Here is a 27137-nt window from a genome sequence, read left to right as displayed (position 1 = left end):
TTTTGTTTTTTGACCTGCTGATGAAAAGATCCTTGCTAAAGAAATATGTTAATAGTTGTCCCACAGCAATAGAATAGTGCTTCCTATACCTTTGTTATGTCATTGGCTTGTTGTAGAAACTGGAATAAGACTTATCTGACTTTCTCTCAGTTGGGTTCATGTTTAGTGTTTGCTCGCTGTGAAAGATGAACTCTATTATTAAAGGTGTTTCATCTTCGCCTCACACATTTTTCCCTCCACACTGTCATCTTAAAGCATTTTCCTTCCTGTCTTTTTGCCATTTATGAGAAACATTTCAACTAAGGATGAATTAAAGCGCTGTCCACAGGAGGGATGCAAGCTTTCGCCTCGGCACTAGAACATAACGAGCCTCTCTGTTCTCAAACTCATTTGCTCTGTAAAAGTAGCTCTAAATGAGCAAATCTCAAATTTGATTAAGAAGCAATATCATGAGCCTTCTGCCCTGTAGGATAGTCAATTCCCATTTGCTTTCGCTTCTCCCATCTCTTTGCTCTGGTGGTTTCCCTTAGACAGAAATGTGCTTGTGTTTCTGGGTGCTCTGCAGATTTATCAGTGTCATGTGCTTTACCTGCAGGCGATTTGAATTCAAAATATGTTCTCTCCAAGACTGTATGAAGGTTAATGTGATGAAAGGAGGATTAAAGCTTAGTGACTGTTGTGGCTGTATGAGTTTGAGTCTGTATCTTGGCAATGCAGAGAATTTAAATGGGTCCAAATGATGATTTTGCTTTTATAGGGAGGAAAACTATTCTCATCAACTTTGGCGTATGTGAAAATATGCCTGCCCTCCTTATTAAATCATGAATTAACCATAAAGCTTTCATTCAGTTTCTATAGCCACACAACATTTTGATTATTGCCTGATGTGTAGAATCAATAAATCACTTAAAGATAACTTGTTTGACAACAAGAAATGGGTTAAAAAATCTCAAACTGTTCAGTTATCGGCTCGTGACCTTCAGCTTAATTTCATTTAAGTTATGCAGCAGGACAATGATCCAAAGCACAACAAAATTTTAACTTTTGGAAAGGCCTACCGGTACTCAAAATCTGGAGTTAAATCACTCCGTCTGCAAAGAAGTGTGGGATAAAGCTCCTTCAGTGTGATTCTAAAAGATTTATTGCCTGTTATCACCAATGCTGGATGTTCAGCTGTTGCTGATAGAATGGCAAAACCTGTTATTAGCCTTATGGGTAATAATTCAATTTTGAGGTGGTTGTTTTGGATAGTTTGTGTTCCCTCAGTAAAGAAAATCTTAATTTGAAAACTACTTTTGTATTTAGTTGGTTATATTTTCCTGATATCAAAATTACTTTGATTAGAAACTTTTAAGTGTGACAAAAAAAAACTAAAAAACTTGTAAGGTTGGAAATACTTTTTCAAAGCGCATGCAGGTATTTTGAGAGCAACCTAAAGGCGCTCTCTCAGGCATCGCAGACCTTTCATTTCATGAAGACGATCAGAGGAAATTAAAATTAGAAAGAAGCATCTTTGCACGATTTGGCTCTGGGCTGGTAGATAGTTTTAGCTTCTATTCAGATCCAGTTCACATAAACATGTAATTAGTTATAGCTTCACTTGTACGCATACCCTGGCGGCTTTTCCATCTTCGCTGGAATGCATTATCTCATTTTGAGTGGTACCTGGATACATATCATCGCCTTAATCACTCGGATTTGTTCGGTTGCAAACTGCTTGATTATCTCCCTCAGTGCTGCTGCTGCATATTCAAACTCGGCCTCCTGTCTTTTGCATAAGACCTTTAATTATCTCCTCCCTGCTTTAATCTCTAATATTTTTTCACTTGTACGATCACATCATTTCATGGCAAGTGCACAAAGTTGAAAAAAAAAAAGAAAGAAAATCATTTACCATAAGCTTGTTGTGACTTCGTAGAGATTTAGCAGAGCATCTATAAACTTTAGAATATTAAAAAACATTTTTTTGCACAAGTCAATATTTGGCACTTAAAACACCCCAGCCCTGTAACAAGAGTGTGTGTGTGTGTGTCCTACTTCTCTGGAGTTGGCTCATAAGCAATGCCTTACGTAACTCACTTCATCCCATTTTGTCTGCTGTTGCCATGGTGAGTTTAATTTATACAGACGTTAAGAATTAGCCTTCTCTTGTTAACATGAGCTGTGGGCTGACGCTGTTTTTGTTATGTTTTGGAACAGCTCACACTTTGAAACACACACTGTGGGAATTTTTACAGGAGTTATAATTGTGAGTTGAGCTGTGCGCAGTTGTTTGAGTTTGAATGAGGAGGGTGAACAGGGGGCTGTCAGCCAAATATAAGGGTTTGTTTAGCGCGCTAACGTTCAGTGGCAGAGGAAAACTTGCGATGATTAATGGGATCATTAGAGGGAATCATTTAGAAGAGCAGCAGGGTTTGTTTACGTGCAGGGATTATACACAATGATACCGAAATTGAGCTGCCGCCTGTTTTGCAAATTTGCAGAACTTCTTCTATAACTCGTGAGATTCATGTCTCTCTAAAAGCTGAAGACTGGAAGCTTGTTTCATGTCAGAGTTTCTCTCTGAAGGAAACTTTCACCCCAGTCTCAGGTCTTTTGCAGATTTTCTTCCAGGATTGCTCTGTATTTATCATCCCATCATCTCTGACCAGCTGCCATGCTACAGCTGATGAAAAGCAACCCCATGACATGATGCTGCCACAACCATCCTTCACAGTGGGAATGTAGTGTCGCTTGAATTTTGGTCTCCTCTGACTTTCTTCCACATCTTTACTGTCTCCCCTGAAGAGTTTGTGGCAAACTGAAGCTAAATTAACCTCTTGTGGCTCTCATTCAACTTTTTTTGTTTTGTCGTTCTTCCACAAAGCCCAGAATCAGGAACTATGATCTAATGTTTTATCTGCACATTCTCCCACATGAGCTGTGCATCTCTGCAGCTCTTCCAGAGTTACTGTAGGGATCTTGGTTGCTGCTCTGATCAATGTTTTCCTTTCCCAGCCTGTCAGTTTAGGTGAATGGCCATGTCAGAGTGAGTTTTCAGCTTTTCCTCTTATTTTCCAATGATGGATTGAACCTCTGATGGTCAAAGTTTGAGATGTTGTTTTACAACCTAACCTTTCTTTGAGCTTCTCCACAACTTCCTCCCCACCCTTTCTGATATTTGGTCTTTGTTAGTAATGTTCTCTAACAAATCTCTAAGGCCTTCAAAGAACAGCTGGATTTATACAGAGGTTAAATTGCAAACAGATGTTCTCCATTTACTGATTAGATGACTGGGTTTTATTTTTGGGCAATCAAAATAAGGGGGTGGATATAAATATGGTGCAATTTTTGTAACTTTTCACAATCGTCCACCACTTTGTGTTGCTATACCACCTAAAATCCCAACAATGAAACTTGTGGTTGTGGTTGATTTTAATATCGAACGCTCCAATGGGTTGGAAAACAAAAACAACGTTTGCTCTGTGGTTCAAATCTTTTCGGAGTGTCGCCTACATGCATCAACTCTTTGGTGACGGATTTAAACAATCCGCAGATGACTTGAGTTAAAAGCTCTGAGCTTGAATTTAACTGCTAAGCCAGAAGTAGTGCATAAAACTGAAAGCATTTTTATGCTCATGCCAGGGTGCAAATAATCAGACAAATTATTTGAAGGGCCTGAAGTCTGCAGTTGTTTTTGTGGTGATGCGTAATAGCAGAAAGTCTGCATTGCTCTCACAGGAAATGACACAATGTGAGCAGGGTGACGAGGGAAATAAGGAGATGAAGAATAATTTAATAAAGTCCAAGAGGATGAAATGAGTCACACTGTCTCTTGGAAAAGGGTCTCTGTTGGAGAATTTAGGACTAATATCTGAGTCCCCTCAATGCTTCTTAAAAAACATGAATGGAGTGTTGTTTTTAAAGCTGTCTACAGAATTTGAATCCAAGACTTTGTTGATTGAAGGCAATCCTGGCTACTCTGCAATGAATCCAAACACTTCAAATAAATTCCGTTTATTTACGTGGCAAAACTTAATAATAGGTGTTATTCGAAGGCACTTTACAAGAAAAACAGATCCAGATGTAAAGTGCATGCAATCCAAATATATACTAAATGCTCAACGATTAAAAAACAGATTTGTTAAGAACACAGGTATGAAAGTATTTTTTAAGGATACGACACTGACAAAGAGGCAAATTGATTCTGATCTCTCCTTTATATTTGAGTGTCTTTTTGATCGCTTTCTATAAAAGATCAGTGGATTCTCATTCTCCTACCTGTAGGCACTTTATTGACTTTAATATACTTATCCTGCATGTTCGTCACCCTCTGAGCTCAGCGTCTGCAAGTACTGACACAGCTAAGTAACGGTCAAGGGTAAGACTAATACATTACTACTTATTGGACTTTAGAGCAAATTGGTCTTGCAACAGATTCCCTGCTCTGCGCCGCCTCCTCCCATTTACTAATTGCGTATTTGTCATATGGTGACCCCTGCCAAGTGGAGCTCAGCATACTGATCGGTTTAATGCTTAGATATAAAAAGAAAGAATAAAAAAGCCTGAAAAGCAAATGTATATTTCAGTCTCGGATAAAGATAAATGGGCTGAAAGACAGCTGCATTTTCCATTGTTAATAAACCCCAATGCGGTCCATCTGGCTGTTAAAAATGAAAACAAAGTGTAAGGGTTTTTATTGACTCAAAATGAGGGAATGAGGGAAAAAAAATCTTCATTCATCCTGAAATGTGGCGTTTCCTTTGGTCATAGTTTAAAAGTGAAAATCTAGAAGCTTGTGGGTGACTGGGAACATTTGGTATACAGTCACATGATTTATTGAGTGAAGGAGTCGGTCAAGAGAGCTGAGTTTTCTGACTCTGATTTTTATATATTCTACTAATAAATTGATAATAACAAGGAAATCTTAAAAGATCAAAAGTGTATAATTAGTCACAAATTAAATCCACCAGTTTCTTATTTGCATCCTCTTGATACCAAACATTCCTTCCAGGTCTTGAGATACTAACATTTGTTTTGTCTTCTTATTGTGCCGCTTGTATAAACTTCCTTTGCTTTTATAGATGTCGGAAATGTGCTTAAACCACAGACATGGTGAGCATATTTAAAGAACAGATGTTATCCCTGCTTCTGAGGGGAAAGATGATTATCTTTTTATAAAGTGGGCGAGTTCCTGGAAATGCATGTAGGCCAAACAAAGCCTCCACCTTACAGGTTTTTCCTGTGGAAACAAAAAATCTTCCTCAAGTATAAGGTGTGTGAGGAAGCATTGCTTTTTTTTTTATACATATCCCCCCACCCAAAAAAATATAACAAACTCAAACACATCATGTGTACCATTTGGGAACATCAGTATTTATAAAATACCACCTTTGCTTCTTTTGCTTCCTATAAACACAGGAAATGGAAAGGAAACAAGGAGAGTGCTCTGAAGAGTGTCCATCATGTTCTGCTGTTAGCCAGAGAGCATTAGGTAACAAGATGAGCTATCATTTCCCACTCGCTGCTTTTATTTTAGACTGTACTGAGTCAGAAAGTCAGAGAAATAAACATAGAGCGCAGAAAAACACTAAAATGGGCCCAAATAGTGGTTTTGGCTGGGTGTTATTGCAATATTAGTGGTTAAACATTTTGTGGAAAAGTATTTGCCCCCTTACAGATTTCTGCGGTTTTTGCTTTTTCACCACACTTGAATGTCTCAGTTCATCAAACAAAAGTTAAGTTAAAAAGCCATCCAAGCTAACCTGGCCTTATGTAAAAAACTGAATGACTAACCTTTGGTAAGTCAGCTTTGGGTTCAGATTAAAAAACTTGGAACTGGAGTGAATCTTCCCAGGAGTGACCAGCCTACCAAACTACCTAGAGCTCGTTGACGACTCTTTCAGGAGCTCGCAGCACAACATCTAAAGCACTATTGACCTGACTTAAGGTCAGTGTTCATGATTCAACAAGAATCAAAGATGGCGTACATTAGAGAGATCAAAGTTGAAAAAACATTTGTAAATTAACCACGACAATCACCAAGACTTTTGGTAGAATATTTTGTGGACTGCTGACACTAAAATTGAACTTTTTGACAAGTATTATCTGTTAAAAAAAAAAAAGAACATCACACTGACGTACAAACATTGTGGTAGTGTTAAGTGTCATGAGTCTTCTTATTGTTTAAAATCCTGGATGACGTCTTGTAATTGATGGAACCTTGAACTGTACAATCAAACAAAACATCCTGAAGAATGTTTGTGACCGTTAAGCTCAAGAAAACTTGGGTTTACTGCAGGACAATGGTCCAAATCACAACAGCAAGTCCAGCTTTTAATGCCTTAGAAAGACAAAATAATAGAGGTTTTGGAGTGGTCTGGTCTTAAGTCTACCACATCTTAAATAGCCACCTCATTCTCAAACACCCTGAATTTCTACAAAGAAGAGGTCAAAATTCCTACACAAGAGATGTTACTTTTTGACATTGGTTTCCTTATTAATTGAAATCATTTTAATGAAATTGTAAGAAGCAGAAAATCTGAGAGGGGAAAATACTTTACTGCACTACATAAAAGTCCTTTGAATATGATATTGATACACAAAGTGTAGTTTTTGATTAATCACTAACAGTATATCCTTCAAAACGGGATCTGATTGATATTAAATGTTGCACAATGGTACTGTGATAATGGTTTATCCCAATCCTTGTGATAAAAATATCAAATTATTTGTCTGCCAAACTGAATAAAATCCACTATTACAGCAAGTGAAACTCTTTCTACAGCCATTGGTCACGACGGTTGAATTGAAGACTCACAGCTGCTGAGGTCCTCTGTGCTTCAGGAGATCTTGCTGCTATTATTAGCCATTGTTAGCTTTTTGTCCTACAACTTCAAATCGGCTCATGTTTCTTCGGTGTAGAGTCTTTGTGTTTCACTCTGTCTGGCGCTCAGACTGAATGTGACAATATCAGGTGGACGGCTCAATCAGTTATAGTGCCTTGGATGGTGAGCCAATAGTGTGTGGATGTGCGTGTGTGTGTGTGTTTGGGTGCATTTGCATGATAACGCAGGTCTCACCCTGCCCCCCATATGGCTGTTGTCTGTCTTGTCTGGGGACATAAAGAGAAGCAGGAGAAAGCAGGGTTTGTTGAAACTCAGGGGTGATGCAACCAGCCTGAAAAACATCCAGTGTTTTTTCCTGCTGCCTCCATGTTTGCAAAGTTGTTTAACTGGAAACTCTGTAGGATAATTTATGTAGTTTGTGTCAGGACAAAGAGCTGACTCAGGAGAGCTGATTCTTTGGTATGTTGGTACGGTTTAATCAGATTTGATGAATTTCTCTGTTTCTCTTGCTCTCTCTCTCTGCGACTCTTATCTCTCAGCTCTGAACTGAAATGACTCACAAAAAACGTTTGCAGCTCTCAGCCTATCGGTGCCATCAACACTGGAATCATTACGTATTATTTGATGGTTAGATTTGCTCTCACTTTGTGATTTGCTTAATTTTCTTTCTGATTTAAGTGTTATTCTACCTATTTTTTTCAGTCTCGATAAATCTAAACATTTGAACTGCTCTAATTTACCTCATGAACTTAAATAAACCCCCACAGTACAGTTATAAGGATCATTTTGCAGATTATCTCGCCACAGTCTAGTAGCCATGTGTTTCCTCTTTCCAAAGCAAAGCGCCCCGTCGTTACGTTTGAACTGAAATATTGCTGTCATCGAACCAGGCTATCTCAGGGCACGGTTTCAAACATGTGGCAGCTTTGGTCTTGCTTTACTTTCTCAGAAGCAGAAGAGCCAACTAAAGCTGTTCTTTTGCCTCTGCTGACATTTAAGTTTTAAATAAAGACTGTAAAGTGTCAGCATCTAGGAAAAGTATGCATAGAATATGTTTAGATTTCATTATGTTACAACAAAATTGTTGTGCCATTAGAGATGGCTTGGATGAATAAGTTTGGATGAAGGACATCGACTCTTGAGGTTTGCCACAGATTCTCAACCCGACCTGATGATTTAATCTAAATCAGAGGTGCTCATGTCAAGTTCACAAGAGCTACTCTTCTGCAACTTTTAGACGCATCCCTTCTCTGACACACTTGAATGAAACGAATGCCTCTGTAGCTGCATTTTGTCTCGGCTAGTTGGAGCAGGGATGCGTCTAAAGGTTTCAGGACAAGATAGTTATGCAAAATTACACAATATAAAAAATATTTAAGGGGTGTGAACGGCTCTGCGATCATCATTGCTTCTGTTTCTTTAACTTGTTTTTGTGCCTAGCAAACCAGAAAAGTTGACCTGCTCCCATTCTGGACTTCATCTGGATTTTACAATATCCACCTGCTGCCACCTGCACAACAGTTTAGACGTCAAAGTCATTTCTCTCCAGGGGAAGCTGTAATTTAGTTGTCTCAGCAGACCATAGTCTCTTTGGGCATCTGATCTTTGCCACATCATTATCTGACGGCTATATTTGGATGCTTCGCTGTCTATTTTCAGCTCGCTCTCCAAGTGCCCATGTCAGTCACACTGCTTTCTTCTCCTTTAGGGAAAAAAAAGAGAAAAGAATCCAAATCTGCTGCTGGTAAATATAGACATAGTGATAAAAGGTGCTTCAACTCCAAAAGGGACTGATTAGATAATCTTTTTGCAGAGATGATTGGACTGTCAAACTAAAGAAAACAATGTCTTTAGGAATACTTTGTGAGCCAATGTCGGTCTGGGGAGCTGCATATTGTCTTTTAGCGCAGATATAAACTACCTGCACAGCTGATGAAAAGCAACTGTTACGCCTCAGGCAGGTTTCACAGCCTGAGGCGTAACAGTAACAGCTGACGTTTGTTTGCATCAAAGTGGTGACGGAGCTCTAAAGAAGGTCGAGACGTGCTGGGACAGGCTCTGAATGCTGCTCATCCACATGGAGAGCATCACCAGCGGCGCCTAATCCGCTGCTGCTCTGCACAATGCTCACTTCACTCTGCTTATTTTCAGGATTCCTGCTTAGTCTGGACAAATATGGAAAAGCACAGAATACCCTTTCACTGTTTTCCAGGTCGGGAAAAGTATGGAATCAAATAAGAATAAGGAGAAATGTTTGCGTTTCCAGACTTGTCTTTCCTTCTTTGTGTCCTGCTTCCTACCCTCTGTCCTTCCTTTCCTCTCTCCATCCCTTGCTTCCTTCCTTCCTTACAGGTTTTTGAAGCCTGTCATCCTACAAATATTGCCATAAAATTCATAGTTGGTATTTCGTATTTTACAGTAAAGTTGATTCTGGAAAAGTCTGGATCTTGATTTTTTGTTTTTATTTTTAAACTCTGTGCTTTTGTCTGCTGCAGGAGTGTCTTCCCGTGTCCCGGAGATCATGTCGGCCGGCACCCACTCCCCTGGAGGGCCCAATGGGATCATACGGAGCCAGTCGTTCGCCGGATTCAGCACGTTGCAGGAGCGGCGCTCTCGGTAAGTAAACACCCACAAAAACCCACCACAGGAGCATTTAAAAAAAATATATATATATTTGAAATAAATGAATATGCAAGTCAGGGGTAAGCTAGATTAGATACATTTACAGTGCTAGATTTACTTCCATTTAATTGTATTTCTCTTTTTGCTCACAGAAAATGTTTCTTTTTGGCCACAAACCCAATTTAAATAGGCTCTTATTATTTAAATCTGTCTTTGAGCATTAGCCTCTTCTTCACTAAGCTCTATATTAGATAGAACAGGGAATGATAATGCATTCAGACTTTAAATACATGGCAATTAAACAGTTTTAACCTTAAAATAGAAATATTGTCACCAAGTAATTTCTGATTACAGTTTTGAACACGTTAAAACTAATAGGAAATAAATATGTTGTGTAGTTCTACATTACACTAAAGGTTGCTATATTAAATTTTGTTGATGTTGTTTTTACCCATTATATTTAAAAGGTAATTACGTGTTTGGTCTACGTTAGCTGTTTTAAATATGCACACAAACATAAATGTAGCCAAGATGATCATGGACAGTAGAGAAAACTTTATTTTTTTAGCATGAATGATGATGTTTATTGCTACTTTACCAAAGTGTAAGATTTTATTAATTAGTAATTAAAAGATTAGAACAAGAAATGCTATAAGTGATTGTTTAAAATGATTTTTGGAGTCACAAGGTTTTCCTGCATTCTGCATTTTTGAAATATTGTGCTTATTATGAGAAAAACTCCTTCTGGCTTACTACTAATATCAATAATTCTAACTGTCTTGCAAACAATTTAAAGTGCTGTTTTTCAAGAATGTACTTCCTGGACTACTAATTACTGGTTTATCCCAGCCAAACCTGACATACTGCTCCCACTCATGGTATTTTCAGCTTGCTGCATGTTTCTTAAGTCTTGTAACATGTGGAGATGCAAAAAGGGGGTAAATCTAAGGACACAAGATTTACCCCACAAGAATTGCAAACCGAGTTTTCTGTTTGCAATTCTGTGTCTACGTGCATCACCACGGCTCATTAGAGGAGAAGAATAGCGCTCAAGAATAGCATCAAACCTGCCAAGAGAGATGGCTGCAACAGTGGGAGAAGATGCGAAGTGTCAGTAATCTGTATAAACAGTCATGTTGCTGCGCTGACATCACTTCTGAATGATCGCTGCGTTGAGAAGTAGCAGAGCTGCTTCCGTCATTAATGCTTTTCAAATGGGGAAATATTATTACTTTGGATTTGTGATCCTGATTTACTTTAAATGCAAAGACAAGCTGCTACTTCACAGAAGTGGATATTAAGGCCAAGTTAATATGCTGGTTTTTTTTGGGCTTGGAAACAGATGTTCAGAGACGCTAAAAGGGGCTTTTTCTGCAGTCAGTTTTGGGTGTTAAAGGCTTTTAGAGTTTTGCAGCTCTGACCAATGAGATTTCTGACAGATCACCGGCTGTCTGGACAGCGTGGAACATGGTGGAAAAACAAAATGACAGACTTTCACTGATGCTCCTCGTCAGCCTGAAGCTTGAAGTTTAATCAATGGTCACATGTCCATTCTAAAATATTTTCTGTTAACCTAGCTAACGAGATGAGATCATAAAAAAAATCCACACCACAGTAAGATGCTTCTCTAAAATTTATGCTTATTTCAGAATACGTCTCTAAAACTTTTTTCCTGCAAAATTGACTTTTGGAAAAAATGACAAATGCCATTATTTTAGGAAGGTGAAGATATATTAACTAGACAGTTTTGCAGGAAACTCATTAAGTTTTCTGATAAACTGGCTCAAAATGTGAAGATGCTTTCTATTTGTTTTGGAAAAGTTTAAAAGGTCATATAATTAGAGTGAAGGACTTTTAAAAAAAGTGGTATCTGAAAAAATATTATGTCCCCTATCCAAAGTTATATTTGTCCATCCTTCCATCCAAGTATGAGACTGGAAAAATCTCATTTTTATTCATTCCTGACATCTCTGCAAAACATTCAAGCAACCCACAGGGTTTCTATAGTTTTCACCTCAATAATCTTTAAGGATGATATTTTTGACTCAATCTTCTAGAGATAAAGCACATTCACACGTCCATCCCGGATTTCTCTTTTGCAATCTTCTTTTTCAGTGCTTTCTTGTCTTCAGCTGTCTTGGTCCTGCAGAGAGAACCCATTTAAAAATGCCCCTGCTCTCTTTTCTCTCTGTTCAGACAGTGGATGGCATGGTATTTGTTGGAATGACTCAAGTGTGTGGGCGACTTGCAGCGACAGACGAGTTACACTCTGATAATGAGGGAAGTGGAAGGCTGCAGAGATACGGCCTGTGATGCCGCTGCAGCGCTTCACAGTCTGAACGAGTGGCTCTGTTGCTGCTAACGGACTTCTCATGCGTGATATGCGATCATGCTTTACAGGCATTCATGCATGCTTGCATCTTACAGACGTTGCACTTTTTGTGCAAGGGTGCAAAATCAAATGTATTAGTTGGCATAGAAATTGTGGCATGTGTGCATATGCATGCTCCTGAGCGTGTCTCCGTCAAGAAACATTTTGCACTGCAGCTCATCTGACCCCAAGGCTAAACAGCAGTTTGATTCAGTGTTGCCCTACATTTGTGGCAGCGCCGCATGAACTTCCACTCGCACGTTTCAACTCGTCCAGCTCTAGAATTGGTTGCTTTCGTGTCCCTAAGACGATCGTTCGGTTGAAGGAAATAATGCGGTTTGTTAAATCTGAGATACTTTTAAAAACCACGAATGGGGCAAAAATGAGTGTGACGTAAAATGAATTAATGGGAGGACAGAAAACAAATGTGTGGCAGCTCTTTGGTCTCTAAAAGACCAAAGAGCTGCTCCGTATTGACGCAAAAACAATTTGGGGTAAAAGGAGATGGAGTTCAGTCTGCAGTATTTTTTATAGGAACCTTTAGAACTAACTAATAAAAAATATCAAACAAAACTGTGGAATGATGTTTCCACTTTATTAAATAACAGAATTGTTTTACTGTTTTTATTTATTATTATTATTATTATTATTACGTATTATTATTTTTATTTTATTTATTTATTTATTTATTTATTTATTTATTTTAATGAACCTGAATTGGCTATTTTTAAAACCGGTGCAATGCACTAAATGACAAGATTTGCTAAAAACAAAATGACACAAAAGATGGAAGAATGTGGAACTTTCTTTAATTTGAAATACTTTATCACTTTGCATTGAACAATGGGCGTTGCTCAACTGAGAATAAGGTTGAGCTGCAAGTGGGTCAATTTTATTACAGCAGATGAAGACACAGAAGATATGTGAAGAAATGCCTGCTGTTTAGTGTGGCAGGGGATCTGTAATGCTGTGGGCCGTGGAAACCTTATTGGATGTCACCATAAACTACTTTAGATGTCAGGACATTTTACATAGAAATATAATGGATTTAAATGCTCTTATTGTACATTTGTTTTATATATATATATATATATATATATATATATATATATATATATATATATAAATATCTAATTCCTTAAAGAAATTCACAAGTATCTCATTAAATATAAAGAGAATTGTAATGAAATAATTTAAATGACTATTTTTTTTCCATTTCCTTTAACACCCGACTTGTGCGTAGCTATACCAGATGTATTGTCTTCTTCCTTTTGAATCAGTTGTGGGTTTCTCTTTGTGAGCCACCGCTGGGGAGGAGACAGATGAATAGTCGAGCGTCACTGATTGCTCTGAGCTTTATTGGCTCAGTTTTGTAACTTTGCTCTGGATCAAGATAAATGATGGCCTTTCTGAGGTCAGTTAAAAGTAGCCGGGGCTCAGAGAGGACGTGTCTGCATGACTTCACAGATAGGCACACATACGTGCTGTTTCACACATGCTTCCTGGGAGTGATAAGATCGTCTAGGCTTCTTTGGTGAAGATGTGATTTGTTAACATGTTTAACAAGAGAGTCACAGTGTTATGCATTCTTTTTCTGCAAATAAGAAAAGTTTCAGATTACCAAACAGATTTTAGTACCAGACAGAGATAACCAAATGTAATACAAAATGTTTGGAATGATTATATCATTTATTGATTTAAAAAAAACAAAAAAAAAACAAGCAACCTTGACATGTGATGAAAACTGTCAACCTCTTTAAATCATTAACTTATTATAACTTTTCAAATGTTTGTAAAAATTTGTTTAATGTCCATAGCCACACCCAGGCCTATTAAAATCCATCAAAAATAGTAATAATAGTAATAATAATAATAATAATAATGCAAGAACATATGATAAAGTTTTTATCAATGTGAAAAGAAAATCTCTGAAGAGACCCACCTGCCATACCTGATCAAATAATGCATCACCAGGTCATCTAGGAGGTCAAAAGGAACCAAGAACAATATCTAAAGCAGGACAGGCGTCTCTAAAGGTTAAGGTCAGAGTTCAAATTCAAAAATAAGGAAAGAGATTCAGCAAAAATTGCTTGTTGGGAGAGTTTCAAGGTGAAAACCAGTACTGACCAATAAAAGAGCATCAAGACCCAATTAACATTAGCCAAAAGAACATCTGAATGATGACTGGACTGATGAGAAACGTTTTGAACTCTGACACCTCTACATTGAAGACTGTCCAGACATCAGCTTGTGGAGGCCATGAACTGAGGCATACCTGCATGTCTTTCTCTGAAGTGCACAAAAAGGGGCCCTGCATAGTTTGAACTGGATTGAGATGCTGTGGCACGACTATAAACAGACTGTGCTTTACATGCTTTAAACCCCCCAATGTGGCTGGATTAAAGCAATTCTTCCAAGAAAAGTGGACCAATTACCTTTTATAGAGATGTAAAAGACTCACTGCCAGTCACCACAAACACTAGATGACAATTGTTGACGCCAACCAGTATTAAAGTTTAATGGGATACTGTTGTTTTTTTCACATAGGTAAAGTCCTGTTTGGATAGTTTTGGATAGTTTCTCTAAATAAGTGAAACCATCATTTGTAAACAGTTTTTTTTTGTATTTACTCAGGTTATCCTCAGTAAATGGTAAGAAATTTGTAAGTGTCCGAAAAAAGCAAGAGCAGACTAATGCGAATGCTTTTTCATGACACTATTCACACCAGCTTTGGTTTGGAGTTCGTCAAAGCCAGTGGAATATAAAATCCTCATCCATCTTTCTGGGTCTGCAGCTGTAACTCGTTCATTGGGAACTCCGTAGTGCCGAAGAAGCCTCAGTCCAAGCCCAAGAAGCCCCACCTATCTGGCCATAAAGGCGGCAGCAGCTCCAGGGAGCCGCAGCCCAAACGGCTGGAGGAGGTCTACACAGCTCTCAAACAAGGCTTGGAGTGAGTAACTCGCACTCTCATGTTCATCCAGTCATCGTAGTTAACATTCCCACCTGGGAATGTTTAGACTAATCTCATAAATGTTTGTGTTACAGACATTGTTTTGCCAACAGTAACCTTTGCTATTTCCTTTGAGTGATCTGAGAAGATTTTTATCACACGTTTCTTTACCTGCTGCTTAGTGAATATCTTGAAGTTCATCAGACGGAGCTGGATAAACTCACATCTCTAATGAAAGACATGAAGAGGAATTCTCGCCTGGTGAGATGCATGAAAACATGTTGATATGGATCAACATTGTGCATACAAATATTAGGTTTAAGCAACATAAAAATGTATATTTTATGACTTTTCTATTTAAAATCATTGTTTGATGCACGCCTTTTCCTAACTTTTTTTGTTGTTATTCTCCAGGGAGTGCTGTATGATCTCGACAAGGTGAGCCAATGGAGGTTGCGTTGAAAAGTAACAAGACGTTTTTGCATCAAAATGCCATGTGTTGCCACATTGTTGTTGTAGTGAAGCTGGCTGTCTGTGTCTTCCTGCAGCAAATCAAAAGCATTGAGAGGTACATGAGGCGCCTCGAGTTTCACATCAGCAAGGTAAGGATTGCTGAGGTCCCAGTGGGTTCTTATTATTTTTGGGCTCTTTGTACCATAAAAAATGTTTTAACAGTTCTGACCTGAATCTTTCATACACCCTTTTTTTCCTTGTTGTTTTTTTCCCCTTATAGGCAGATATTCATAAAAACAAAAAAAGGAAAAGGAGCAGATGTTTCATACCTTTTACATATTACAGGGATTTCAGTCTCTCCAAATAATGTAGCTAACATAATTCTTCCTGTGTACTTCTTATTTTTGTAAAGGATATATTTTATTTAAGTGCAGTTAGTTTCATATGTTATCCACAAAGAACTTTGGTCAAAATCTGTTTTTATAGGGGGTTATTATGTCAAATCGACTTTCTGTGCGTTACATCTCACATAATGCCATTTTATAGCATAGTCAAGTAACTACGTTACATTCAGCAGCTATAAAAATGCTCTATATATCAAGCTTAAAATGTTTGGTATTGTACATTTTAAGTTTTAAGACGCTCCTGTTATTTCCAACACTTTTTAAAAATTGGTGATCGGCCAGAAAACTGCGATCAGGGCACCTTACTGACCAAAGTGAACCTCCGATGGGTTCTGCTCTTGAGTTCTTGTGAAGCGTTCGGCCTGTGTAGAAATTTGTTCCTGTTTTTGCCACCCATCTCATTTCTCTGTTCTTAAACGAGCAGCCTCCAATGAAAAAAGAAAAAAACAACTCTACTTTCCATATTTTCTAAAATGTGAAAGTGTTTATTAGGTATTGTGATATGTCTGCCCTTTAATAACTTAAATGTATTCTTTTATTCTTTTTTATTGGACCAAAAGCCTAGAGAACTCTCTTTTTACATTATTTATTTATTTTTGTTCCTGTTTGGATAATAAGTTTAGGTTTCCTGCTGTTTTAATGCTTATGACAAAAAAGAAAACGTTTTTCCCCTTTTCTACCCTTTGTTGTAGTCTCCTCACAGGCTCCCAGCTGGGGTCCGTAATCTCCAACCATTTTTTTTTTAGATCCTACAAGCTTGCAAGGCTCTTTGACTGTTCTTCCACATCCTCTGTTGTAGTCCAATATAGCTTGCTGGGCATCAAATCAGACCTGACAGCAGGTTATCAGAGCACACACGTCAACACAACTGCACAGATCCAACGGTAACTATGGTTACCTTCAAGACAGCCTTTGAAGTCAAATTGGGAATTCAAGGAAGCCATCTACCTGGAATGTTGACCCTCGGTAGCTGTACGCAAGATTAAGGACAATGAAAACTTCAGCTTTGTCCATAATCAAGCATGTGGAACAGGACTAAAGCGGTGAAAGAGATTGTGTTTTGAACTGATTTGTAATGCAAAGCTTTTCCTTTTTTCCGAGGACAGGAAGGCGTAATGAATTTGGATTAGGTGTGACTGAGAAGGTTTCTAAATACGGGAAACGGAACATGATAAAAATATGTCAGTCAAGTTATACTAGGAGACGTCTCTAAAGTCATAAAGTATTTCTGCACTGAGCTTTTCTTTGACACCGGTGACAAACAAAACGTAGCGAAGTTTCCTCTGTGTTATGAAGATGTCACAGGATGGTGTTGAGGAACCAAAGACTCAGACTTTCACCTTGAAGTCCAGCTTTGTTTTGACACCCTCTCTGTTCTTGCTGACTCGGAACAGAAATAGATTTAAATGTTGCTGCAAATATTTGGAGAAGCAAAGGATTGTCTGATTTACCTTGTCATGCAGGTTTGAAGCCTCAGTCTCTCTCCATCAGGTTAAATTTAGCTCTGACTGTTTTTCTGTTTTGCTCGCAGGCATAATATTAGCATCATGTTCACTGATGTTTTCTGCAGTCTCATTACTGACTCTGTTTGGATTGTTCGTAAAAGCTAAATTCACAAACTTTTCTTCCTTTCTTAAAAATTACTTTTCCATGGTTAATAGTGATGTCTGGAACAGAAATCACTATTAAAATAAAATTAAAATACACGGTTTATATTCTGTCAAGAAAGTTTATACAAAATACAGTTTTGGCCAAGATATGTAAAACAGAGCAATACAAAGTTGCATAGATCTGCTTAGTTGACTATCTGAAAGAAAGCGCTTCAGCTGGTCATGAATGGAAGATTTGTGACACATTTTTAAGATGAAAGACAGAAAAACAAGGGGCATATGTTTTTTTGTTGCTTTTTTAGCACACATTAAATTTTTTTCTTCCATTTTGTACTTGCACAGGGTGATGTGTACTGCAGAGATAGCAAGAGCAGCATCAATTCCACAACATTCATAAATGCCATTAGATTTATGTTGCTTTTGGATAATCACTGGATTTACGATTCAAAATGAGACTTGAGTTCTGCAGCACCAGCATGTGGCATTTTCTCTCGTCTCAGAAAAACATATCTGTTCATCGTTGCGGCAGCTGCGAGCTCAGGTGTGAACGTGTTTAAGCCCAGACTCAGCCGTGTCTCTCTGTGCCGAACAGCTGCCACGAGGGACAACTTAACAATCGTCGATCAGCGGGGTTGTTGGTTTGCGAGTCACATCAGCCCGCGCTTTTGTTCCCGCGTTGCCTGCAGATGTCTGCGCTGTAATTGGCACGCATGGAGGAGGCAGGTGGCACAACACAACCTCTATGATGTCCTGCATGGGACGAAGTCTGTAGCCACTGCTTATGTTTGTGTGTGTGGGGAGCGGTATCAGCAGGGCATCATTAAAAAGATGAGTGACACAGACTGAAGGTGAGCAGAGCAGCTGCCAGGCAACCTCTCCTTTTCCGAGGTCGGGTGTGTTTCGGTGCTAACCACATGCCAAATTCAACCCAGGATGAGTGAAAATACTTTGCATGTGATTATTTTTGAATAAAGGGCATTTTCTGCTTCCCCTTCCCCCCCACTCTTGATTGCTAGTCTGTAAACACGCGCACACACACACACACACACAGCTCCCCAGAGAGGGTCCGGGTGTTTGATGCTGTTTGGTGGGGCCTGCAGCTTTTTAATCTGCTTATAATCACTTGCTCCTGGGCATGAAATGTAGGTTGGTGTGCGCCATTATCCAACAATTCTCGATAATGTTCACGTCTTAAGAGGATTTTTAGCCGAATCCTGAAGATTCTGTTAAAATTACACAGTCAATTTGGATACTATTAGGCTCAAATACAATCCTGTAAAATTCCCAGTTAAACTTAATTGGTCGACAGCATCAGAACACTACTTAATAAATATTTAGTCTGCTTCTCACAAGGACCAAAACTGATTCCCTAGTAAAGATGTTCCCAAAACTCTCAGCTGGTTTTTCAAGCTGTTTATTTTTTTTCCCCTCCAGCACTCCGAGCTGTAATTAAAACACTTCAAAAGAGATCTGATTTTAGCATGGATTTAGATTTAATCTATAATAACCACTTACCAGATGTGCTGGCCGAGAGCCAAAACAGGAGGGAATTTTTTCATTGAATGACCCTTTAAGGTTATACAACTACAGAGCCTTGCAGATGTATTTGTATTACATAAACTTTTTCTACATTCTGGCACGTTATAATTGAAAACTTCAATGAGATTGTATTTGATAGACCAACACAAAGTGGCACATACAGTAGTTGCTCAACTGATGGCTGCTGTCGTGGCAGATTCTCCCACCTGAGCTGTGGATCTCTGCAGCTCATCCAGAGTTACTGTGGGCCTCTTGGCTGCTTCTCTGATTAATGCCCTCCTATATTTGGCTTGTCAGTTTAGGTGAACTTCTATTTCTTTGTAGGTTTCCAGTTATGTCACTCTTTATATTTTATCCTTTATTTTTCTCTAAAAAAATAAATCCCTTGGCTCTTCATAGAACATCTGTACTTGAGTTGATATTGTTTTTTTCTTTTCTACAGATGCACACTGTTTGCCAAGTAGATGTCTGACGTTGTTGCGCTGAAATTTATTTAAGGATATCGGCGTAAAGGGGGTTAAAACGAATGCATGACACTTTTCCGATTCAAGGATTCTTAGATTTTAAAGAACCATATTTCATTTTTCACTCGTTCCTCTCACTTCACTATTATTTACTACTTTTTGTTGGTCTACCACATAAAATCCCAATAAAACGCATTATGGTTTGTAGCAAAATATAAATAAGTTCAGTATAAATGAATACCTATTCAAAGTGCTGTATTAAAGGAGTTACCTTTAACTGTTTAAGGTTTTTTTTCTTATTGCTTCACTTTAATGATTCTGGGTAAATCTAATCAATCCTAATGTCTTTCTGTTAATGCAAAGCCCTGTACAACTAATGAGACCAAATATTGAACAGCTTCTCAGGACGCTCCTGAACACCCTGAGGAGGAGTTCAGGAACAGCGAAGTGTATCTGATCCTGTGTGCCTGTGTTTGTCTTGTTTGGAGAGGAGAATCTGCACTGTTGCCTTTCACAATGGACTAGAAACGAGACATGTTAGATTTTTAGCCATCTGTCTGTGTCGGCGGTTCTCTCTCTGTTTGTATTTTGCCTTTCATGTTTCTTCTTTCCCTGGGGTGTAATGTGCCCAAGGCAGAGCAATATGCTGATGGACAGCCTCTGGAGGAAGGCTTGGCTGACCTTCACAAGCGCATGTCCTCGAAGGCAGCAAGCGGCCTCTGTAATTGGGGACAAAAATTAGCTTCATTATCCAACAATGATAGGATAATGACTATTCATCAGCTCTGGTTTGTTGGAGGCCAGTTTCCCCGCAAAGAAGCATCACTTTCTCTCGATGATTAGCCCGTTACCTTGTGGTTCCTACAGAGGCTGGAAAAGTTTTGAATTTTCAAGTTCCAGGATTCATTTTTACAAAAGTGGAAAAAGAATATAAGTATAAGTATATCCATCCGCCAATTTGGCTGCCAGTTTGTCTGTCCACCTGCCACTTCATCCCGCCATCCGTCCATATTTTAATCATGCTCACAACTCAAATATCCATCGTAAAGTTATTGTAAAACTTTGTATTTACACTGCATTAATGACTTTAAAAAGGATTGAAATCACTGGTGGTTGCAAATTCGGCTGATATGTCAGATCCCTGTGTAATTGGGCATTTATTGTGTTTTCTAATTTCAGGATGAGAGTTTTGATTCATCTTTTACAATACAAATTCCAATTAATGGTGTTTTTTTTTTTTTTTTTTAAAACTCTATAGAAATTATTTTATTTTTTACTATTTTCTCCACTGTTCAATAAATATCAGTAAAATTGAAAATGCAATTAAATGTGCAGGTACTGTATGCAGTCTCTACCCAAAAGCACAGAATGTTTCTCAAGAGCGATACTTGTGTTTGGTACAATGCAGCCACAGAAGTAATAAATAGTTCTTATCGTCATTTCTATAATTATCCTATTAGCACCACAAAATATGGTGGAAAAACGTAATTCCATATCGTATCTCCCACCCATGAGGCGCTGCATGATGCGCTGAAACATTTCAGATCAATTCCAGCCTCAGGGTCTCCTTTACGATGAGTAAACACAGCGTGTGAGGTTAGATGTTGTTCTGAGGCTGATTCCAGCTGCTGCCGCTTCGCCACACACACCACATACCACAGACAGACAGACAGACAGACAGGCAGACGGGCTGGGCCCCTCCCTGGGGTAGGCTGGTGGGCTGCTCGGTTTGAGGTGGAGCTGCTGGGATCACCGTGGGTGTGAGATTTAAATCTAACATCATCTGACTTGATTTTCAAACCCCATCGAACAGAAACTTTCCAGCATGGACTCCAATCGCGTCCCCATCTTAAAAGTCTCTCCAGATGGTGTTTTGTAAAGAGTCACAAGTAAATGGCAGCTATTAGGACAACAGGAGCCAGACTGACCCGTTCGCTCCAGCGTCTCCCTAATGAGTGCCATAAAAAGCACTCAGCATCAATATTTCAGCACTGGCACCAGTCAGGCAGCTATATCTCCCTTTGATGAGGTTCACCACAGGTGTTTTGTTTTGCCGGGCTGTCACTTTGATCATGTAGGACTTCAGGAAGGTCAAAAAGGCAGAAATTAGAAGTCCAGGTGAAATATGCTTTCAGAGTTTATTCAGCACTACTTCAACCTTTGAGTATCTGCTTTGTTTTAATATTTCTAGGTTAGTTGGTTTGAGATAATCAGTTAAACTTACTTTTGTATGTACTTAGCTCAATTTGACGTTTCAACCTTGCATATACATTACATTTAATGTTTTGGGGAAATAATGTGAGATTTAGAATTCATATGTGGAATTAATTGTTAATTTTTAGAAAAGGTGGATAGAATCAACAGATTTAAAGAAAGTGAAGTAAGGGGGAAAAATTGATGTTGACATGACAGAAGATGCTGCAGTTTCTGATCTACATCTCTTCTGAAACTTCGTCGTTTTATCTTCCAGTAAATTATCCAGACGTTGATAGAGATGTTCCTTGTTTCTTGTGCAGTTCTGTAGAGCATAAACTCAGGCTGCTGCTGAAACCTGAAATCCTCTCCAGCTGAGCTCTGAGCCCAGTCTGATGATACCTCAGAAGGGAAGCATCCCACTGTGTCCCAGACTGGGGTCCTTAAAGCCTGCAGCTACACATATTCATAGCAGCTGTAGACAGTTTACCTTAAGACTCTTCTGGTTTGTGTGTCCTGTCATTTATGGGTTCTGCATACATTTTCCATCCTTCTCTTTATGTATTTTTCTCCTTTTCTCATATAAACTGTTTAAACTGAAAATTATATATGACTGTCTGCTTTCTCCTAAATGTTTGTCCCCAGGTGGATGAGCTGTACGAAGCTTTCTGTATCCAGAGCCGCCTGAGGGACGGTGCCATCAGGATGAAGCAGGCCTTCTCCTCCTCTCCCTCCACCAAAGGCACCAAAGAGAGCATTGCAGAGGTCAACCGCCGGTACAAGGAGTACACCGAGGTACCGCAGGAAAACTGTGCAAAATTAGGCTTGTAGATAAACATGATGGTTTTAGTTACATTACCCTAAAGCATCAATTTTTTGCCAAATTTTTATTACATTACAACAACAAATGTTAATGTATTTTAATGGGATGGACCAAAGCTTTAAGTAGAAAATACTTGCGGATGAACTCCAGCTGTTCGGTAAAGCTTGTTAGAGAACTTTAGTGATCAACATAATCATGAAGACTTTAGAAACCAGGAGACGGGTCAAGGAGGAAGTTGTTCAGATGTTTAAAGTAGAATTGGGTTATAAAGCAACACCTCAAGCTCTGAACATTTCAGGCAAGTGATTAGGAAAGTGAGTGGAACAAAATAAGTCTAAAAACAGCCACAGAAATCTTTGAATGACCCCCAGAAAGCACAGAGAAAAACCGCTTTAAAGACTTGGAGATTATCTGGGCTCTTTGAAGCAACGTGTAAAGGACTGAAGAATAGTTGAACCTCTACACAGAACTGTATTATTGTTTACGTCACACTAGACAACACCTACAACATATTACAGGGACTACTATTTACCCTTATTTGTAAACACCTCTACCTCTAAATCCCCCAAACACTCACACACACTCACACCTGCGTCCTCACCTGTCCACAAATGCTCAGAGGAGTGCTCCACTGCACTTTGGTGCTGAATCAGTAGATAACTCTTTCCGCTTTCTGTGAATCCTTTTGTTTGACCTTTTTTTTATTTTATTTTGTCTAGAACATGAGTGCTTTTGAGAGCGAACTGGAGAATCTGCTTGGGGAGTTTCACATCAAAATGAAAGGTGAGCTCACTCAACGGAAAAGTACCATTATAATTTTACTTTCTCTTCTTAATCCTATGAAAATGTATAGTAATTTGTCCTGAATTTGAAACTTGTAGTTACATGCATATTTTGGTTACATTTTCCAATTGTCCCATTTTTTTCCCTTTTTGATAGGATTGGCAGGCTTTGCTAGGCTCTGTCCTGGAGACCAATATGAGGTAAGGATATTTTCATTTTCTTCCTAATAAAAGACATTTTACTAACATAAGAAGTTTGAAAATTCACCAATACTATACTTTACTGCATTCTGTACATGTTTATTATCCCACATTTAACCACAAAAACTCGACAAAACACAATCCCAAAGCAAATGAACTCCCTCTTGTTTTGTCTGACTCACAGCTCTATACATTACACATCAGGTAATGTCTCAGGTTGAAATTTATTCTAGAAATGTAGGCTTACTGGGGGTAAAGAAGAGAAATCACTTTCAACCTAAGTGAAGAGTATGGAGACGCTTGAAAAGGTCATTGAAAAGGTTGACCTTTAAATGTGATCGAGTGTGGCAGTTTACTTTACGACACAAAACACTGACAACTCGTGAGGAATATTTATTTAAATATGTTTTCGAGAACCCATTTGATCTTGTCATCTGCTTCCTTAACCCCTGCTGCTGTTGTGAAAATTACCACTGTGAAGAAAATGGATGTCGCAAGATGAGCAGTTTCTTAAGCAGACAATCAAAATTTCAATCAAAGTGGGCGCAAAAAAAAATCCCAGTCATAAGCAAAATAAAAAGTGAAAGGATTAGATGATAGAAGCAACAAAGTGATGAAGATGGCCTGCTGCATGAAGTGTATGTTTCTAAAAAGATCAGAGGAAAACGGCAAAGTTCAGAGGCCTTTCAAAGTTTGTGCAATGTCCACACCCTTTGTTGAATAAGAATTACTAAATTCAACTTACTATTCAAACAACCTTAAATAATAGTTTCAGTGGAAGCCTTCATGTGCCAAAATAATCTAGCTTGTTATACAAGCAATTATATAATTTCACAATTATTGCCAGTGTTAAATAGATAGATGCTAATAAATATGGACTGAATAATATTTATTCATGCTTCTTGAATTAAAATGACTGAATATCGCCACAATGTGGCCTGATGTATTATATCCTGACATGTAGTGAATCCTTGTAGGTTGAATTTCTAACCATTTTTATTAAATGACATTAATTGGGGCTGTTTTTGTTTTCTATCCAGTTTCAGTTAGATTTAAAGCAATTGTATCTCATTTACATTTGCTTTAAATTGTACTGTGTTAACGAGAATTGTTTTTGATGTGAAGCCTGTCCAAGTGTACAATTGTCTGCATAAAACAGCTCCCACAGTTTATATGCCTGATTTCCCTTTGGAAATCATTCAGGGGACGAAACTTTTCTGTTCTCTAAATCCTTAAACTTCATTATAGCTGCCAGTAAGAAGTCAGCTAAAGAAGACGATTAAATATTTAGCAGCTACATTGTTGAATATTACATTGAGAAGCTGATGGAGGATACAATTTTGTATTAAAAGAAGATAACATACTGTATCTGGATAGTACTCAGTTATCAGAATTGGCAAGTAAGAATAATTTTACGTTAAAGTCTCGTTTCCTTTTGTCCCGTCCATCAGATTTTCATGCGGTACGGTCGGCAGCGCTGGAAGTTGAAGGGGAGAATCGAAGTAAACTCCAGGCAAAGCTGGGACGGAGACGAGATGGTCTTCATGCCCCTCATCTCTGATCTCATCAACATCAAGGTGCCACAGAGAAAATATGGTTACAAAACATCAAGCAGCTGCAGTCGACTCTCCCGCCCTGTGGTTGGGGACTGAAACATGTGTTTGCCTTCGATAGGTGACCGAGCTGAAGGGTTTGGCCACTCACATGCTGGTGGGCAGCGTCATCTGTGAGACCAAGGAGCTGTTCACAGCCATGCCCCAGGTGGTGGCTGTGGATGTCAATGACCTGGGAACAATCAAACTCAACCTGGAGGTGACGTGGTAGTAAGTAGACGTTTGTAAGAATTAACAATTATGAAATCACAGTTTCTGATCAAATACAAAGCGTTCCTCCAACGTCGATTCACCATATTAAGTTTTAAGTTAATCTTTGTAAGGAAAGTTTTTTATGCCCAGCATATGGAACAAATTGCTGCATAGCATAACTGTGGGATGCAGCCAATGTCTATTTTGATCCTTTTAGAGTCTATTACTGGACTTGCCATATGTTCACTTCATATTCAGAACGCCCACAACTTTTAGGAGCTGCAAACACAGCGCTGGTGTATAGCTAGTGGTGTCCCGCCACCTAGTGGGGAAACTAGAAATGAGCAGTTCGGTGAGTTCTTTCTTGGAATCCACTCATAATTCATATAATTTTCTTTCACTCGATCAGCCCCTTCGATGTCGAAGACCTGACTCTGTCATCGGGCAACTTGAGCAAAGCTGCAGCCCTCCAGAGGCGAGTATCGGTCTACAGCCAGGGTACTCCTGAGACCCCCACCTTCCAGGACAGCTCCTTCTTTGTAAGTCCAAGCACTGTCTGTGTTGCATGACAAAACAAACCGAATAATTTTTATACACCCTCAGTGTTGCACTAACCCTCATCCATCCAGTTCCACATCATAATGCCCTTCGGTGTCTCATAATCATGCTCTTGCTCATACCCCAAACGCCACTCTCCCTCATCCCTGTGTGCTCTGGGTAAAGAAGTGGCCGCCATATCCTGTCGAGCGCCAGCGCCTCTCCTTCCTCCAAATGCTGCGAGAAACGCTGCTGGAGAAGCTAAGGCGCAGCCGCTCTTTTGGTGACCTGGCCTCGCTCCGGCCAAGGCCCAGATCCAGTCTGGAGGTCTATGTGAGTGTGTTGTGTGCCCCTGATCAGCCCACCGCCGCCCCCCCTCTGGAACCCTAACTGTGTTGCCCCTGCCTCACTGAAACGCCTGAGCTGGTTTTGTCCAGCTTCCCTCTAAAACCTGCAGAATTGCATGTGTGGTAGTTTGCTTGTGGATGTGCATGACTTGCTTCTTCATGCTATGCAGTGCTGGTGATAAATTTACATACACTTGATGAAGGCATTAATGCTGTGTGTATTTGGGGTCGTTTTAATCTGGGATCATTGTTTAGTTGGAGAGTTCAGCTGTGTATTCTCCAGCCAAAAGATCAGCTACAAATGAAATGAGATTATAAAAATGATCATAAAACAGTCCAGGACCAACCAAGACATAAAGCTACTACAATTTGAAAGAAGGTGTAACATCAGTGCCTCTGATAAAGTGAGTTTTATATTAACATTTAGACTGAGAAGTTCAGGCTCTACAGGAATTCACATCCTGCAATGTGGACAAGCCAAATACTTTCTAAAGAAAAGTTTCATTGTTAGGTGAAATAAAGATTAAGAAGTTTGTTCACAATGACTAATTAAGCTATCAACCATCAGGCATGGTAATGGCAGCATCATGTTGAGGGGCTGTTTTACCATCAGTCATTTTAGTGCCATCCACTGATTGGATGGATTAAATTATAAGCTGTACTACCTCCATTTTTCTTTGGTTGAGATTTTAGCATGTCAAAACTGGTTCTGGAGTGAATATATTTTCTTTAGGATTAATAAATTATTTTGGAATTGAATTAAATTGAATAAAGTGGGCCTTGTATTGAGGTAGTTATGAAAGCTATATTATGTAAAATATCATGGAAAAAAGAAACTAAACTTCCAGCAGAAATTATGGAAAAAGCTTGGTGGCTACAAAATTAATTCTCTACATTGATTTTACTTTATGAACATTTATCCAAATATTAGTAAGTTCATATTATTGTCTGTATGGAAAAATATATTTTTGTGTGGATTAAAGAAAATCCATTCTTCTTAAAAGTAATAGATTTTGTTTGTTGTATAATTCCTTCCACCTCAGAAAAACGAGGCATTAAATTCATCATTAAAATCTGAAAATCAATATAATATACAAAGAAACAAGGATGTAAGTAAATGACTCACCAACACTTGATTTTCTATGATTTACTTCACTTTTTTACTCTCCTTTGAGCTAAATCATTTTATCATTTGTCGTTTCTGATCAT

At 38.7% G+C, this 27137-nt stretch overlaps 1 protein-coding gene across 5 annotated transcripts in view; it reads left to right on the top strand.

The window, feature by feature from the left end:
* Nucleotides 1-27137, top strand: part of ripor2 (RHO family interacting cell polarization regulator 2) — a 72099-nt gene that overhangs the window by 35622 nt on the left and 9340 nt on the right. For 4 of the 5 annotated variants that reach the window (XM_023344892.1, XM_023344894.1, XM_023344891.1 and 1 more), the window contains exons 2-12: nucleotides 9323-9443; nucleotides 14615-14770; nucleotides 14953-15031; nucleotides 15185-15208; nucleotides 15319-15372; nucleotides 22079-22228; nucleotides 22976-23039; nucleotides 23196-23239; nucleotides 24691-24816; nucleotides 24914-25062; nucleotides 25454-25583. In XM_023344892.1, coding sequence (XP_023200660.1) covers nucleotides 9323-9443; nucleotides 14615-14770; nucleotides 14953-15031; nucleotides 15185-15208; nucleotides 15319-15372; nucleotides 22079-22228; nucleotides 22976-23039; nucleotides 23196-23239; nucleotides 24691-24816; nucleotides 24914-25062; nucleotides 25454-25583 — 1097 coding nt within the window. Of the gene's footprint in view, nucleotides 1-8987; nucleotides 9040-9322; nucleotides 9444-14614; nucleotides 14771-14952; nucleotides 15032-15184; nucleotides 15209-15318; nucleotides 15373-22078; nucleotides 22229-22975; nucleotides 23040-23195; nucleotides 23240-24690; nucleotides 24817-24913; nucleotides 25063-25453; nucleotides 25584-27137 lie in introns of those variants that run through there. The other variant, XM_023344893.1, reaches the window with a different exon arrangement.

The sequence above is a fragment of the Xiphophorus maculatus genome, chromosome 13 (assembly GCF_002775205.1).
Source record: "Xiphophorus maculatus strain JP 163 A chromosome 13, X_maculatus-5.0-male, whole genome shotgun sequence".
In the NCBI taxonomy this organism is placed as follows: Eukaryota; Metazoa; Chordata; class Actinopteri; order Cyprinodontiformes; family Poeciliidae; genus Xiphophorus; species Xiphophorus maculatus.
Note: the sequence above shows the minus strand (reverse complement) of the source record. Positions and strands in the feature narration are given on the sequence as shown.